The following is a 19,075-nucleotide window of genomic DNA, read 5'->3' on the forward strand; positions in this document are numbered from 1 at the left end:
TTATCTTCTGTGTCTGTGTTAATTGGTTTCCCTTTTCTTTGTTGAAGAGGGTCTGTGCAATCCTTCTGCCTAGTCCGCCATCTTGCCCCGCCTCCTAATTTAGTTTTAATAGTATACAAAAGTTTGTTCCTGTATAGCTCCATTTCTTCTCCCTTCTTTTGTGCTGTTACTGTCATTCAAATTACATCTTTATACACTGTATGCCCATCAGCACATGTTTATAATCACTGCTTTATGCAGCTGTGTTTAAATAAGAGAAACAAAAGAGTTACAAACAAATAACACATTTATACTGTCTTTTAATTTATCTGTATAGTCACCTTTACTGCTACTCTTTATTTCCTCATATGGATTCAAGTTATTACTTAGTGTCTTTTCATTTTGGCCTAAAGGATTCCTTTTAAATTTTTCTGTGAATATGTGAAAACTCCATTTTCAATTTTAGGTGATATATTTTATTACAAATAAAATGAAATACTCATTCATAAAAATACGTTAAAAATATTTTGAAATGACTTTTGTCTATGAATTTAATAATGCAATAAGAAATAGTATAATAAAAACAATCACTTGGAGAATAATCCAAGGACCCCCAATGAGGGATGTAGGGCCTATTTAAGTGAAAAGCCTCAAGAATCAGACTATCATGTTATTGTTGTGTCCTGTACTTAGAAAATTAATTACATTCTGTGCTTTAGTTTTCTTATTGATAAAATAGGGTAGCAATAGTATCTATTTCAAGTTGTAAAAATTTCATGAAGTCATAATTATAAAGCCTAAAGCAAAATGGTTAGCATGAAGTGCTTAAAATATATTAGTTATAGCTATTATTTAAAAGATATATATTTTTTTTTTCCTTTTTTGTAAAATTCAATTCTGACAGTGCATCAGTCTTAATCTAATCTGGGTTATTGATATAAAAATCTTCTAATCAGTTTTTAAATGTCTTTTTTTTTTTTTTACTTTAAACTGATTAATACTCCAAAAATGCATTCTATCACTCTGCTGTTTTAAAATACTGTGTTTTTGCACCACAAAACCATAAATAGCAATCCCCTGTCCTCTGCAGTGAGGCCTAAACTACATCTTCTTCTGCCCATTGACTAGATCACTGCTGCTTTCCTGTCTAACTGAGCCATCCCTGTTCCCGAAGAAGCTCTATGTTTCCCCCTCTTTGTCTTTATCCTTATTACCTCCTCTTGGAATTATATCCTATCCGTTCTTCTGCTTAATGGCTTAAGTTCTGCTTTGACCATGCTACCTTTTAGTTGTTCCACTAAAATAAATCTTTCTGTTTAATATCTCCATAATATATTGCACGTTTTCTCTCCTTATTACTTGCCACTGAACCATACGTTTCTTAAGATTCATTTTATGTCTTACTTATATTTATACATCCACCAACAATTATTTCAGTGCCTTGTACCCAGATGATGTTTTTAAAACACACACACACACATTTTCAGAAAAGAAACTGAAATTCTGAGAAGGTAAATGTCCACTCTTTGAAATTGTTCCCTTTAAGTGGAGATGTGGTGCTGGTTTTTTATTACTGTTGATATCAATACTGTCATTTAAAAAACATTTTAGTCTACTTAAATGTACATCCATCAAATTTGTTCTTTTATGCTATGCAGGTTCCACTTTGGCTTCCATAGAAAATGCTGCTGAATCCAGTTTTCTTTCATATCATGTTGAGCCACTTAAAAGTAAAACCAGTTTTTGGATAGGATTGTACAGAAATGTTGAAGGTAATTTTTGCAGACCTATTATTTAATCACAAATAATCAAATTGTTGTATGTAAAGAAAGTTTTCAGTTCCAGAAATTCTTGCCTTAAATAGTGACTGATTTGTGAAAAGTTTGAAAACTCAAAGTCATTTTTTATTTAAAAGATAAAGATTGAAAATTTAAATGATTCACATATTAAGCTGTTTTCAAAAGTGGTAATTAAAAGAATATCTCCTATAGCTAAGTTAATTTAAGAAGATTTATTAAACATTTTCTATCTTATGCCCCTCCCCCCAAAAAAACGCTCAGGGAGGATACGTATAAATATTTGTATTATTATTATTTTTTAAATTTTCAACTAAAGCTGTATAAAAGCATCTTCTCAGTTTCTTTTCATGTAATAATTAGTTTATTAAAATTTTGCCAGTTAAAAGTCTGGTTTTAAACTACTATTAACTCTACTACAAAATAATATGCTTATAAATTTTGTGTCAATAAGTTGAATTTATTTTAAGATGCATTATTTGAAATAAATATTTTATTGTTATATATATGCCTATGAGCTCTGGTGGTGTAGTGGATAAGGCACTTGACTGCTAGCCAGAAGGTTAGTGGTTCAAACCAACCAGCTACTCCATGGAAAGAAGATGGGGTGATCTACTTCCATAAAGATTTACAGCCTTGGAAACCCAGTGGTGGTCACTATTAGTCAGAAATAACTCGATGGCAGTGAGTTTCGTTTTGGTAATATATACCCAGATAGATAGGTAGATAGATAACAATAATATATATATATATATTTTTTTTTTTCCTTTGTGCGTGTATGTATATGCATACACACATATATACCCACATATATATATACATATATATGTGTATGTCTACATATATACATACATATGTGTATATATATGTATGTGTATATATGTACACATATATGTGTGTGTATATACACACACACAAAGAAAAACCCAAATCCACAGACATCGGGTCGATTCTGATGCACAGTAACCTTACCGCACAGAGTGGAATCACTCCGTAGTGTTTCCAAGGTTGTAATCTTTACAGAGGCAGACTGCTTCATCTTTTTCTGCAGAGCAGCTGGTGAGTTCAAATCACCAATCTTTAGCTTAGCAGCTGAATGCTTAACCACTGTGCTACCAAAGCAACAAAGTATTTACCATTTCAGTATGTTTGACATATACGATCCAGAGACATTCGTTACATTCATCATGCTATGCAATCATTTCCATTGTCCATTTCCAAATTAAGATGGATTATTTTTAACTTCTTTATTGGCTTTATTTGCTAATTAGGAATGTGGCTCTGGATAAACAACAATCCAGTATCCTTTGTCAACTGGAATACAGGAGACCCCACTGGTGACCGCAATGACTGTGTCAATTTAATTTCATCTTCTGGGTTTTGGAATAATATTCATTGTTCTTCCTACAAAGGATATATTTGTAAAAGACCAAAAAGTAAGTAAGAAGTTTTTTGTATGGTACATATATTTATAAGCCACTATTTCTTCCAAATAAGATGTCAAGTGTGGGATTATATGATTGCCAGCTCTCTTCCTGAATAACTGAAAATCTATTCTGCCATGGTGATCAATTGCTGTCTTGAGCCTAGAGTGAGAAAGCAACAACTTTCTCTGCCTGCTTAGCTGACATAATTATTCTGGTTTATGAATACATTTATAATGAAATATCTGTGCATATGGATTTGCAAACTTGCAAGCAGTTGGGAGGACCAGTTCACAAAGCCTTACTGCATGAGGGGAAAAGGAGTGAGGCAATCATCCAGCCCAAACTAGAACAGGCCAAGGTTCTGGAAAGCAAGCAGCATTTATTACAGAATAAATAATAAAAGACTCCTTCTGAGGCTGAGTGGCAGACCATGTAAGGAAAGGTATGCTGTTATGTTGCTGTTATGTGCCATCGAGTCAGACCCAACTCATAGCGACCTTTCCGAGGTGGTATCACTACGGAAGTAGATTGCCCAGCCTTCCTTCAAAGGAGTGGCTGGTGGGTTTGAACCACCAGCCTTCTGGTTAGCAGTAAAGTGCCTTAGGCACTATGCTACCAGAGCTCCTAAGGAAAGGTATAGAGAGAATTAATTGTGTTCAAGTGCCCACAATGCACCACTCTCTGGACCTTAATAATATTTTTATGTCATTCCACTTCATATAATATTTTTCTCAAGAGCTAAATTTATTAATTGGGTAACAGATTAAAAAAAGAAGAAGATAAAATAACCCCCTGAGCAGTTTTATTATTTTTAAACTTTTTATTGTGATTTAGGTGAAGGTTTACAGGGCAATTTCATTCCACAATTCACATACATTTTGTTTCATGCATTGATTGCAATTCCCACAGTATAACATCACTCATCCCATTCCCTCCCTATGTTTCTTATTTCCATTCCTCCTTCTTTCCTAACCCTTCCTGCCTTCTGAACTTTGTCTTTGGGCAAAGGCTCACCTTTTGATCTACTATGGTTCATAGTTCTAAAGAATGGGTACCTCCCTGTTGTTCATCTTATAGACCTGTGTATTATTTGGCTGAAAATTGATCCATGGGAATAATTCCATTCTAGGCCTAAAGAGTGACTAAGGGCCATAGTCTCTGGATTCCACCAGACTCTATCCAACTAGTAAGCATGTCTTTTTTTTTTTTTTAAATGATTTTGAGTTTTGTTCCACATTTTTCTCCTATTCTGTCCAGGACCTTCTATTGTGATCCCTTTCAGAACAGTCAGCAGTAGTAGCTGGGCACCATCTTTCCTTCTGGTCTCAGGGTCCTGGAGGCTGAGGTTCACATGGTCCATTAGTCATTTGAACTAATTGTTTCCATGTGTCTTACTGTAGTTTGTGTTGATGGTTGTTCTCATCATTTTTTGGTGTTGTGAATACTGCTGCAGCGAACATGAGTGTGCATGTATCTTTTTATGTCATGGTTCTTATTGATTTTATTATTTAAAATTGTGCAGGTCTTCAATATTTTCAAACTGATTTAAGATACCATTCCCTCTGGTGCAATGTTGGAATCTTATGTCACTTTTTATTGAAATATCTTGTAATATCTTAGACTTCAGTCAGCCAATTTCAGAATTCCTAGCCTAGAATGCATTACTTATGGGCAGATTATAAGGGTGAATAACAGTACAGAAATGGAACTCAAAGCATCTCATTTTCATTCAGACATAAAACATATCTATGTATCTGTATCTTTACATACATACATACATATTATATTACCATAAGCCAAATATGGAGGTTTACTCATATCTGTAAACCAAATAATAGTCACTAAAGCATTTGACTGCTGATCAGAAGCCTGGCGGTTCAAACCCACCAACCGCTCCAAGGAAGGAAGATTGTGTGATCTACTTCCATAGAGATACCATCTTGGAAACCCAAGGAAGGGTCGTGATGAGTCAGATCCAACTCGACGCAGTGAGTTATCTACATTCAATTATTATTATTATTTTTTTTACAAACAGTTGTTGATGTTGAACCTACTCAAACAATGATGACAACAAAAGGTAAGACCATTATTGTATTTGAAATTCTATATCTATAATACATTAATACAGTATATTTTAAGAACCATAATAATCCCTTCTTACTCCCTCCTACTCTCAGTAGCATTGCTTTGGCTGTGCTAGCTTTTGTCATTTTGTTATCAACCATTTTGATTGATGCTATAGAAAAACAAGCCTAACAGTCAGGCTGGTATTTTTACCATAAGATGTTATTGGAGTCATTAGCCTATCATAAAGGGGCTTCTTATGAGACCCCATTGAAGAAATTTTTCTTAGGAATCCTTGTGGTTTTTTGTTTTGAGCAACTTTTTTAAAATTAATTTTATGTACTACTTGTATTTAGGTAACTGATGATACATATATATATATATATATTTGGCTGGTAAAAAGTATAAACTCTAAAATGGCTTACCTGCAACCCTTTTATTAGTCTTATGGATGTTATTTGTTTATTAGTTCTGCTCATGAATTCAGATTCCCACTACTATTATTTTTTTCTTTTCCTTCTTGTTTTGCTTGCTTTCTATTATTATTTTCTTGATGTTCTTATAAAGTGAGTATTTGCAAGCAGCATCAAATTATTTTGGAACAAGATGCATATTTTTAAAACATTGATTAACTAGTTCAAAACACTGATCAACTAGAAAAATGACATATTCTGGCAACTGAATAATATTCTTAAACTTTTAAGTCTTCTCTATCATAGATTTTTATGTCCTGAATTTCTATTTGACAAATGACACTTGAAAGAATAATCATGAAATTTCATTTTTCAAAGAGTAAAATTGCATTGTTCTCCATGGCATTTTACATTATGCCTCCCTCTACCTTTCTCTAATGATTTTATTTATTTATAGCTAACCCAAGGAAGATGAGCCCTTCCAAACCATCTTCCAATGTGGCAGGAGTAGCTGTCATTGTGATCCTTCTCATTCTGGCTGGTGCTGGCCTCGCTGCATATTTCTTTTATAAGAAAAGACGTGTGCACCTACCTCGAGAAGACACCTTTGAAAACACCCTCTATTTCAACAGTAGATCAACTCCAGGAGCTAGTGATACAAAAGATCTCATGGGTAACATTGAACAGAATGAACATGCAGTCATTTAGTATCATAATGTAATTTAGATGTATTTGAATTTTATAAGGTTGTAACTGAAATGTTAAAGTTTTTAATTCAATGTGATTGTTTCCTTAAAAACTAGTACTGTATCACACGCTGTCTTTTTTTTATTTGCCTTCTTGAAGAAATAATTGCTCATTTTCTAGCCTGGCAAGAGATATTCACAAAAAAGTGATAATAATATTGCCTATAACTTTTTAAAATATCTTAGGCCAATATGTGGCACAACAATGCTAACACTTAAGCATCATCAGTGTGTAGTGTCAATTTTAAGTAGATTCTAAGAACCCTGAAACAGCCGACTAAGTTTACTGAAGTGCTTTAAAGAACTTCCAAAGATACGTTACCTCTTGAAACATAATTCGGCAATTAGAAAACTATTTAAAAACCAAGTATCAATAACTCCAGGTGGCATAAAAAATTAGTCACTTTCTCTTTTCCTGGTCTTGATTTTTACTCTAATTATTTAGGATTGTGTTTGTTCATGTGCAGAAAGAAATAAGGCAGTTGAGAACTTTGTTTTCCCTAAACAGGGTTTTACAGCTTGAATACCGCAAATGTGCTCTTGGTCTTGATGTGTGTATATCAGGAATGCAAAGATGTGAAATAAAAATGTACATTTGCATAACTGGATGTATTTAGATAATGTGAAATAAACATCAAACAAGGTCTATTTTTAATAGATTTGCATTTTGGGATCTTTGTAAGTGTTAATTGCTTTGAAATAGGATTTATTTATATATTTCCTTTACACTTAATTTTACCCTTAAAATAAAAACATTATTGGAGGAATTCTTTAAATTAAACCTTTCATCTCTTTGGGAAAGAAAAGCTGCTGAAACAGGGTTTGCAAAAGGAGTTTTTTTTTTTTTTTTTTTTTTACCATAATGACTTGCACAATTTTCCTGCATCTTCCCCTAAAACACTGACTCAACTTAGAATTAAACGATTAAAGGCACTGTTATTGGCACTTAAAGCAAACCAAAACCAAATGCATTGCCACTGAGTCGATTCTGACTCATAGTGACCTTACAGGACAGAGTACAACTGCCCTGTTGAGTTCCCAATGCTGTAATCCTTAGGGAAGCTGATTGCCACATCTTTCTCCCAAGGAGCTGCTGATGGGTTTGAACCCCTGACCAGCCAAACATTTTAACCATTGCACCACTGGGACTCCTTATTGACTTCAGTCAGCCAATTTGAGAATTCCTAGCCTAGAATGCATTACTTATGGGCAGATTTTAAGGGTGAATAACAGTACAGAAATGGAACTCAAAGCATCTCATTTTCAGATCTTCCAATGTACTCATACAGACATAAAACATATCTATGTATCTGTATCTTTATATACATACATATATATTATGTTACCATAAGCCAAATATGGAGAATTACTCATATCTGTAAACCAAATTTTCGGCTTGAATATTTTGCCTTAGATAAAGTGTCATGTGGGTTGTAAAATACTTTGGAGGTTTCACATTCCACACAGGTATCATACTGCCAGCTCATACTTTTATTTTCCCAAGGGACTGCTCATGGGTAAGAGCTCTTTGAGCTCTCAGGATGGCTTTAAAGAGTCAGTGAAGGCCTGAAAATTATATGCAAAATCTTGTGTCTATTTGTGTTTGTGCACTTTTTTTCTGGGAAACAAATCACTGAATTTTCAAGAAAGTCTGTAATTTAAAAAAAAAATTAAAAAGCATATTGGATGGAGGGAGTGGAAACTGAGTTTCCAATATCCCCAGCTTAGCTAGGAGACAGGTAAAAAAAAATAGGAAGTGAGAGGTAAGCAATTGTGGGAAAGGTTGTGCAAGAGAAATGACTCCCTCCCGCACCTCAAACAATAGAAAACAAATTGCTTTTCATTTTCTTGATAAGATTAAAGCATATTGCATTAGAAGACAGTTCAATGGAAATAACAGCTGCAGAGTCAAGACAGTATGTGGGAATTATACTAAGGAAACCTCTTTCTATCTCTCACTATATATAATTTTCCTCAAAATATGAGAGAATTAGAAATATGGGATGAAGAGAAGTACATGAGTGAGCATGTACACGAGTGAGCATGGTTTAAAAATTCTTTACACAAGTCTTTTTCATTCTAATTCAGAGTTGCACTTTCACAGAAAATATCTGGGGCTTCAGACAACATATATCTTGGACATAAATGTCTTATCATTTTAGAAAAAACAAAAGTGTTAGGTAGTATGAATATTATCTATCTACTCAAAAACATACAATCAAATAGATAAGTCATATATGTCTATATAGGAGCTCTGGTAGCATAGTGCCTAAGGCACTTGACTGCTAACCAGAACCACTCCTTGGAAGGAAGGTTGAGCAATCTACTTCCATAGTGATACCACCTTGGAACTCCAAGGAGGGGTCGTTATGAGTCGGGTCTGACCCAATGGCACATAACAACAACAACATATGTCTATATACTTACCCATACACAATACTAAAATATCAAAGATTGTGGGAGGGGGAATGATGAGAGGTATAGGGTGGAGAAGAGCTTTTGTTTTATTGCTTCATTTTTGTTTTTTCTTTTTTCTCAACCAGAAGTTTTCTCTTGGGGATTAAATGTTTAAGTGCTCTTCACTTGCTTGTTGATTTAGCTTTTCACCAGGATTCAGTGGCTAGGAGAGTCCTACAGATTTTTTCCTCAGTTGAACTCAAACAGTGTGAGTGTCTATAACTTGAACACTGAAAATAAAGGTGACATCTCTTCATTTGTCCATTTTTTAGTATTCATTCATGCATCCATTTTTGCACTTACCCATTCATTCATCAAATATGTCTTGGGCATTTAATATATGTTCTGGGCATTGAACTACCCCCTTCAGATTCAAAGAGGGGTACGAAACAATGCCTTTACACAAGGAATACAGTCTAGTGGAGAGAGCAGACATATGGACAGATCATTATACAACAGTATTGTAGATTCACAGGTAGAAATCAGCTTAGGTTATTAACAGACCAATGAGAGATGCAGATATCATAGTCAGCAAGGGCAAAACTAAGTTTCATGGGGCCTGAGGATTACAGTTTTGGGAACCCTCTTAAAAATACAAAATGAATACATAAAAATAAGTACAAAAGTGAATACTTATTTAGAAAGAGAAAAGAAATAAAATAACTATTAAAATTATAATATTAAATATTATTAAATAACTATTAACATTATTATTGAAGTAACTATTTGTAAGAAGGTGGTAACTACAAAAAAATAGGAAAATTATACATTCTTTTTAGTATTAACTTCCTGAAATACTCTATAATATTGTCTTTCTGATTACCCTCTGTTCTGGTTACCTAGTGCCGTTCTGACAAAAACATACCACAAACGGGATGGCCTTAACAAACAGGAGTTTATTCTTACAGTTTGGAAGCTTTAAGTCCAAGTTCAAAGTGCCAGGCTCTAGGGGCTGGGTGAAAACCCCTCAACCTTGGGGTCCACCTCTGCCTCCTGCTCCTGGCTCACTGGAGCTAGGGGCATTTCTTCACTCAGAGAGCTGCTGGCTGCTGAGGCTGAGAAACCCAAGGTAGACCAGTAACAAGGCACAGTCCTGATGTTACCAAACTACACGACAGGCCATTAATTCAAGTCCATTTTAAGTCCCAAGGTTGGCAGAGCATGGCAGGCTGCTGAACAATGACACAGATGCATGCAGGGTCCAAGTGTGCCATAAGCTAGAGACCATTCCCCAAGGCTTCTGCTTATATACAGGAAGCGGACCACATTCCCTAAGGTAGCTATTCAGCTGCTCACAGTAGATTCCACCATGGAGTTGACTACCAGTCTCATCATGGGGAATACTACATCCAGCTGCCCAGCCACCCAACCAGGCCTAGCCAAGTTGACACACAAACTGAACTACCACAATACCACAATTGTCAACTTGGCATCTGTACAGATCTTCATTGGGTGGCATCTGTACAAATCTCTCTCACTGGGTGGCTCCAGTCCCCTAATTCCTCTAAGGGGTGACCTCACCCCCTTGGCCTGGCGGGCCCCGTTCCTCTCCCTCTTCAGCATGGCAGCCCCGCCCCCTCAGTCTTGGGCAGTGGCTATGGCTCCATGTCACTGGCTCATATGAACGAGCAGCCCCACACTCCAGAACCAAGTTGATGAAGGTCTGGCTCTTTGAAACCAGTTCTACTCCCAAAGGCCATGGTGGTTCTACTCCCAAAGTCCATGGTCCTATACTTTCAGGCTGAGGCAGCTCTGCTCCCGCTTCCTTAGTCTCTCTACCTCTGCTGATTAATGCGGAAGCCAACCCACTCTGCCGGAAATCTTCCTGCCCCAAAAGCACTCAGCTTTCTTGCTTGGTGGGCGGGCCAACCTGCTACTCCATTTCAAGCCAGTCTCTCCACCAGTTAATACCCAAAGGCAACCCACTCTACCAGGAAGCCACTGCACCCGGCTTTCTCCTCCGTGGGCTGGTAAGCCTGTTGCTGTTTAATGCCGGTTTCTGGGCTCTGCTCCTGACATCTCTCATGCTGGTCTCTCACCTCTGCTCCTGCCATCACTAATGCTGGTCTCTTGGCTCTGTTCCTGCCATCACTCATGCTGCAAGCCAGGGTCTCTCTGCCAGGTCTCTGGTCAAGGACACACTCCACTCCTGTTTCCACATTTTAGGTATCTCTCAGAGCCACACCCACTCTCTCAGTACCAAATTCTATTCTGGTTACCTAGTGCCGCTCTGACAAAAATATACCAGAAATGGGATGGCCTTGAGAAACAGGAGTTTATTCTTACAGTTTGGAGACTTTAAGTCCAAGTTCAAAGTGCCAGGCTCTAGGGGCTGGGTGAAAGCCCCTCAACCTTGGGGTCCACCTCTGCCTCCTGCTCCTGGCCCACTGGAGCTAGAGGCATTTCTTCACTCAGACAGCTGGTGGTTGCTGAGGCTGAGGAGCCCAAGGTTGGCAAGTAAAAAGGCACAATCCCAATGTTACCAAACCACACAGCAGGCCATTAACTTAAGTCCATTGTAAGTAACAAGCTCGGCAGAGCATAGCAGGCTGCTGAACAACAACATGGCTACATGCAGGGTCCAAGTGTTTCATAAGCTAGAGACCATTCCCAAAGCTGCTACTTATATATGGGAAGCAGACTACATACCCAAAGGCAGCTACTCAGCTGCTCACAGTAGAATCCACCATGGAGTTGATTACCAGTCTCATCATGGGGAATACTACATCCAGCTGCCCAGCCACTCATCCAGGCCTAGAGAAGTTGACACACAAACTGAACTACCACACCCTCATATGGAAATGGTTTTGTAATATTTATAAAGGAATAGAAAGATAATTCAATCTTTGCTCTAGCATGGTTGATTAAGAATTTTTTTTTTTTTTTTAAATTTTTGTTTAGAAAAGTTTCTTTTAACTATACAATATGTTATTACTAATGTAGTATAAATTTTTAGGATTATCAAATTTGGGAAACCTCTCATACTAGCACTAACATTTCAGAGCACTCATTTTGAATCTTTTGTACAATGAATACTGTTTAATAGTCTTGGATTTGATAGTGCTCATAAATCAATTTGTTGACGTCATTTTATACTGGCATATTATGAGATTTTGGTGAGGTTGTTATTCTGTATCAAATCAGCTATAAATTTAAATATTTTTCCAACATATTCGTGATTTACTTCTCTTCATTAACTAAACTATCATACATTTTAAGAGTCTCTTCATTCTTCAATTTGAGGTTTATCTCTTCTTCTATATGAACTACTGTTTTTCAAATGATCTGAAAATTTTCTTGTTACTAGAGGAGGATTCAGGAGCTCTGGTGGTGTAGTGACTGAGGCATTTGACTGCTACCAGAAGGCTGGCAGCTGAAATCCACGAGACTATCCTTGGGAGCTTTGGTAGCATAGTGGGTAAGGCACTTGACTGCTAACCAGAAGGCCAGCGGTTCAAACCCACCAGCCACTCCTCGGAAGGAAGATGGGGCAATCTACTTCCGTAGTGATACTGCCTCAGCAACCCAAGGAGGGGTGGTTATGAGTTGGGTCTGAATCGACAGCAAACAACAACAACAACATCCTTGGAAGGAAGATTGGGCAATCTACTTCCATAGAGATACTGCCTTGAAAACCCAAGGAGGGGTTGCTATGAATCAAATTCGACCCAGCATTAGTGACTTTGGTTTTTTTTGAGAGGAGGATTCAAGATGGTGAACTATGCAGATATACAATCCAGACTAGATATAAAATAAAGACTTGAGAAACCAAGGGAATATGGATGACAATCTTGGAACCCAGAGTTTCAAAGGAAAAGATAAAGTAGATCAAATACTGATTAGGGGAAGAGACTGAATGAAAACATCAAACATGGAGGAATATGAAATGGTGAGCTGCCAACCAGCACAGTACAGCCATTTTGAGTTATTGCAAGCGGCATTTCCACTAGGGCAAGAAGAAGACAATTGGCTATATTTACTTAGGACTGCACTGGCACTCACATTGGTGATCAGTGACTTAAGAGATATAATCTCCCGCTTACTTTACACAAGTTCTCTGGGACCAGAGACACAGCTGCCCCCTACCTGGGGTTGTCCAACCCTGATGCTGTGAGTACTCTGTGATTATTTTCTTTCTTTTCTATTTTCTTCAGTTTTCATCTTATTTTTCCCTCTTCCTCCCCTCATTTATTCCTCCTCTTATCTTCCCTCAGTTTATTTTTTTTTAAATTTCATCCTATAGAGCAGATTCTCTGCCCCTACCACCTTTACAGTCAGTAACACCCATGCCTGCCACCTGGTCAGCAGGGCATGCACCTGCAGAACAAGCACTGTGTTCCCATCACTGTTGTGTTTGGTGGAAAGCACTTTTGCCAGTACTGTGCTGCTTTTTTTCTTTCTATTTTCTTTCTTCTTTATTTTTCTACCCCCTCTTTTTTCCTCTCCCCCCTTTTTCTAAATCCTGTAAAACAAGTGCCTACCCCCTGCTGACCCTACAGTCAGCAGCACACCTCCATCACTCCATGGACCACACTTCTGTGGAGTAAACTCCACATTCCTGCTTCAGCCATGTCTGTTGTCTAGCACTTGCACTAGCACTGTGATGCTTTTTCAATCTTTTTGTCTCTTTTTCTTTCTTCTTAAGTCTTTCCTCTTTCTCTCCCTCTTTATTTTTTTCTACTTTTCTTTTTTCCTTTTCCTACCCTCTTTCTTTTTTCTTTTTCTTTTTTCCCCAGTAGTCACAAGCCAGAGACCCTATCCAGCAATGCCCACCACACCTGCCACCCCACCCACTGGGTGAATTCCACTACTTAAACCAGCACCACTTGAGAAATGACAGATGGTGACCAACATCTATCTAGTCTGCCCCAGCTGCTCTACACAACCAGTGATCAGAGACTAACACCCACACGTGTACACTACCAAATCAACCCAGAAAAAGGTGGTGGGAGCCTCAGTGCTGCCAAACTAGTGACTAGAGTAACATTCTAGTACCCTTGCCTGGATATATTAAAACATCAACAATAATAATAAACAGTGTGAAGAAACCAACATATAGTCTACAAATAATACAACATACCAAAGTGTCTCCAAGACTATAGGCAACTTCAAATCACACATACAAAAAGAACAACATGGTTCAAGCAACTGGCCAAAATACAGGACCAGAATATCTGGAGCTAGAATTGCTTTTGGAACTACCTCATAAGGATTTCAAAAGCATTATGTTTAGGTACTTTCAATGGATTAAAACAAAGATCAAGGAAACTACAGACAAAAGTCTAGAAGAATTAAAACAAAAACCAAAAAACCAAGAAAAATTGACAAAATAAATGTTGAATTAGAAACCATACAAAACAGCAAATAGAAATCCAGAATATTAATACTAAAATTTCAGAAATAGAGAGCACAGTGGAAGGATAAAGAAGCAGAATTGAATCAATGGAAGACAGAATTAGTAAAATTAAAGACAAGTCTCTTATTATTAATCTGTTAAAGGAACAACCAGAAAAAAAAAAAAAAAGTTAAGAAATCCTAACAATTATGAGGGACACAATTAAGATGAATAATTTACATGTGACCAGAATTCTAGAATAGGAAGAGATTAAAAAAAAAAAAAAGCAACAATAGTTGAAGATTTGTTGAAAGACAAGAAGATATGCATTCAAGACAAGAAGATATCCATTCAAGAAGCTCAACAAACTGCAAATAGAGTAGGCCCCAAAAGGAAATATCCAAGACATATCATAAACTTTCCAACATCAAAGACAAAGAATGAATCCTGAAAGCAACTTGGAAAAACAAAAAGTTACCTATAAAGGAGAACCAATAAGACTAAACTGTTTTCTTGGCAGAAACCATGCAAGCAAGAAGGCAGCAAGATGATGTCTTAGTTCTCTTGTGCTGTTATGACAGAAATACTACAACTGGATAGCTTTAACAAATAGGAATTTATTCTCTTACAGTATAGGAAGGTAGAAGTCCAAATTCAGAATGCCAGTTCTAGGGGCTGGGTGAAGGCCAAAACAATGAACATTTGTTCATTCTTTTGAAGCCTGGAGCTTCAGGTCTGTCTCTTGTTCTAGGACCACTGGAGTTGGAGGCTTCTTTTAACTCATGGAACTACTGGCTGTTGAGGCTGATGAACCCAAGATCAGCAGACAACAAAGAAAGCCCTGGGTTCAAGTCCAGGAATAATCCCAAAATCAGCAGACAACATAGCAGGCCACTGGTTCAGTTTCAGGAACTAGAGATGAAGACTCGGCCAAGTGCAGGAACAAAATGTGCCACAAATCTTGAGATCCTTCTCAAATCTTCTCCATATATACCAGAAGCAGGCCACACCCTGAAGGCAGCTATTCAGCCGCTCACAGAAGATTCCACCATGGATGTGACTCCAGTTTCATTAAGAGGAATAACTACATCCAGTGGCCAAACCACTCAAAAGCATGGCCTACTCAAGTTTACACACAACCTTAACTATCACAGATGACATGTGTAAAGCACTGAAAGAAAAAAATTGTCAACCAAGAGTTACATATCCAGCAAATAGTTAATCAAATCTGCAAGACACTTCACTAAGGAAGACATTCAGGTAGCCAACAAACATATGAAGAAATGCTTGTGATCACTAGTCATTGTTAGGTGCTGTCAACTAGGTTCTGACTCATAGCGACCCAGTCTAGGAACAACAGAATGAAACACTGCCTGGTCCTGAACCATCCTCACAATCCATGCTATGTTTGAGCCCATTATTGCAGCCACTATCTTTCCCTCTTTCACTTTATAAAGCATGTTAGCCTTCTTCAGGGACTGGTTCCTCTTGACAACATGACCAAAGTATGTGAGACGAAATCTGGCCATTCTGACTTCTAAGGAGCATTCCAGCTGTACTTCTTCCAAGATGGATTTATTCATTCTTTTGGCAGTCCATGGTATTTTCAGTATTCTTAGGCAACACCACAATTAAAATGCATCCATTCTTTTTCAGTCTTCCTTATTCACTGTCCAGTTGTGACATGCATATGAGGCTATTGAAAATACCATGGCACACCTTAGTCTCCAAAGTGACATCTTTGCTCTTTAACATTTAAGGAGGTCTTTTGCAGCATATTTGCCCAGTGCAATACAACACCTGATTTCTTGAGTGCTGCTTCCATGGGCATTGAAAAATGAAATCCTGGACAACTTCAATCTTTTCTCCTTTTATTGTGATGTTTATTAGTAATCAAACCCACTGCCTTTGAGTTGATTGTGACTCATAGCAACCCCCATAGGGTTTCTAAGGCTGTAAATCTTTACAGAAGAAGATTGCCTCATTTTCCTCCCACTGAGTGGCTAGTGGGTTTGAACCACCAACCTTCTGGTTAGCAGCCAAATGCCTTCCCTGCTACACCACCAGAACTCCTTTTGTTAGTCATTAAAAACCAAACCCACTGCCATTGAGGTGATTCCAACTCATCGTGACCCCCATTGGGTTTCCAAGGCTATACATCTTGACAGAAATAGATTTGTTCATCTTCTTCCTATGGAGCAGCTGGTGGGTTTGAACCACTGACCTTCTGCTTAGCATCCAAATGCCTTAGCCACTACACCACCAGAGCTCCTTTTTATTAGTCATTAGACAGATACTAACTAAAACAACGAGATACCATCTCAGACCAGCAATAATAGCAAAGTTTAACAAGACAGAAAACATCTAAGGTGAGATTGGAAATCTCATACACTGCTGGTGGGACTCTCAAATGGTACAACCACTGTGGAAAATGGTATGGTGCTTCCTTGAAAAGTTGAAAATAGAAATACCAGTTGATCCAGCAATCCCAGTAGTAGGTATATATCCTAAAGAAGTAAGAACTGGGACATGAATAGGTAATATGCACACTCATGTTCATTATTCTTTAGTTACTCTTCAAGCCTGACATGAAACTCAACTCTGTGGCTCAACTTTAAGTCAGACAACAGTGGGTGAAAAATAACACCATGGAGGTATGCACTCCTTAGAATGATGAAATCAACTAAATGAAATTAAAAAGGCAGGATATGCCCTGGGACAAAGCTCAGAATGCAGGGGATAGGAAAGAAGGATGAATGATAATGGTAAATACAGGGAGGGAGTGGGAAGAGTGCTGTTACATTGTGGGGACGGCAGTCAATGTCATGAAACAAAATATGTGTGAACTGTTGAATGGAAAACCAATTTTCTCTGTAAACTTTCACTTGAATCACAATAAAAAGTTGAAAGAGAGAGAGAGGGGTCACCTGGCTGGAGACCTGAAATGAATCTTAAAGGATGAGTAGAAAGTATCGATGCGTTATGGAGAGAGATGGCACGAACGGACTCCAGACAGAAGAAAAGTTGTGCGATATCTTGGAAATGAGCAAGAGATGGTTGTATATAGGGAGTAAGGTGAGATGAATGTGTAGGCGGCAACAGGGTCTAGGGATCACATACTCAAATGATGACAGAAGGCATTCTTCCATTTGGTCTACCTTCTAAGAGATCTTCACTCATCTTGATGTGGCATCAGCCTTTGCTTGTATGACCTAACCAAGGAGATGACATGTATCACAACTTCTATGCCCAAAAAACACATAACTGAAACTATATTCATGACCTGGTCTAATGTAAAGAAGTCCTCAGAAATAACATTCCTTTATACTGGGGCACTCAAGTTTGGGGCCATTAAGGTACCCTAGTAGACTTCTGAATAATTAGACTCTGAGAAGCCCAGAGCCTTTGCCTTAGGTCTCATCATCATGAGATGCACAGAATGATTAGTTTGTCTCCCTAACAAAACTGGTGGTAGAAAATTCTATCCTAATTCAGAAACATTACATTATTAGGAATAGTAAGCATCTATATTAGTGAGAAATTATTCTCTACTTATATTTAATGGAAAACCTATTTAATTGGCTATAAATTAGAGGTCTCAATGCTGGTTGCATGTTGGAATCACCTGGGCCTTACCCCAAACCAATAAAATTAGAATCTCTGTGATTGGGACCCAGGGTTGGCTTACTTTACAGAACAAAATAAACAAACAAATAAAAACTCTCCAGGTGATTCAATGAACTAGGTAATGAGGAGCTCTGGTAGCATAGTGCCTAAGGCACTTGACTGCTAACCGGAAGGCTGGTCGTTCAAATCCACCAGCCACTCCTCAGAAGGAAGGTTGGGCAATCTACTTCCGTAGTGATACTGCCTCGGCAACCCAAGGAGGGGTCGCTATGAGTCGGGTCCGACTTGATGGCACATAACAACAACAACAATTATTGGCTTGTAGAATTCACTGTTAAAAACATACATAATTGAAGCTGAATATGTGACCTGGCCTAATAAAAGAGATTCTCACAATTAACAATTCTTCATACTCAGACGTTCAAGTTTAAGGCAATTCAGGCACTCATGTTCTCGAGAATATAGATATCATGGTATTTTTCACAATTACAGAGAGCATTGTTAGAATGTCCGAACACAATACAATCATAGTTTACCATTCGAGGAGAGGATAGGAACCAAAGATTGTCACAATATGATTTGTCTTTTTATATTTCTTGTCTGTCTTAGCCAGTTACCATGGAGTCAGTTCTGAACTCGCAGCGACCTCATGTGTGTCAGAGTAGAATTGTGTTCCATGGAGTTGTCAATGACTGAGTTTTCTAAAGTAGATTGCTAGATCTTTCTATCAAGGCCTCTCCAAATGGACTCAAGCCACTAACCTTCTAGTTAGCAGCAGAGCATATTAACCATTTTTTTTGTACCGCCTGGAGACTCTCTGGAGCTCTGGTGGCCTAGTGCCTAAGGCATTTGACTGCTAACCAGAAGGCTGGCAGTTCAAACCCACCAACCACTCCTCAGAAGGAAAATTGGGCAATCTGCTTCCATAGAAATACTGCCTCAGAAATCCAAAGAGGGGTTGCTATAAGTTGGAACCGACTCCACAACAGTGAGTTTGGTTTTGGTTTTTGGGGACATTCTTGTCTTTTTTTTTTTTGGTAAAACCTAAATATATGGAGTCACCATGAATCAAATTGACTCATCAGCAACTAACAAGTTACAACGACAACAAAACAGATGTTATACAAATGTATCAGGAAACTGTCTCTGCTCAACATACCAGGAAGACTTATCTTGGTATTACAATTCCTTTAGCATTCTGTGAATAGTATTTCTCATTTGGAATGGGCCC

General features: G+C 37.8%; 1 protein-coding gene across 1 annotated transcript in view; it reads left to right on the forward strand.

The window, feature by feature from the left end:
- The window catches only part of MRC1 (mannose receptor C-type 1), a 144,641-nt gene extending 138,254 nt beyond the window's left edge, over positions 1-6,387 (forward strand). The window contains exons 28-31 of the mRNA XM_007936405.1: positions 1,638-1,751; positions 3,047-3,211; positions 5,238-5,279; positions 6,137-6,387. Of these exons, the coding sequence (XP_007934596.1) occupies positions 1,638-1,751; positions 3,047-3,211; positions 5,238-5,279; positions 6,137-6,387 (572 nt within the window). The remainder of the gene's footprint in view (positions 1-1,637; positions 1,752-3,046; positions 3,212-5,237; positions 5,280-6,136) is intronic.
- Positions 6,388-19,075: the final 12,688 nt, after the last annotated feature.

The sequence above is a fragment of the Orycteropus afer genome, unplaced genomic scaffold (assembly GCF_000298275.1).
Source record: "Orycteropus afer afer isolate SDZICR_OR568_19922 unplaced genomic scaffold, OryAfe1.0 scaffold00035, whole genome shotgun sequence".
NCBI classification, from domain to species: domain Eukaryota; kingdom Metazoa; phylum Chordata; class Mammalia; order Tubulidentata; family Orycteropodidae; genus Orycteropus; species Orycteropus afer.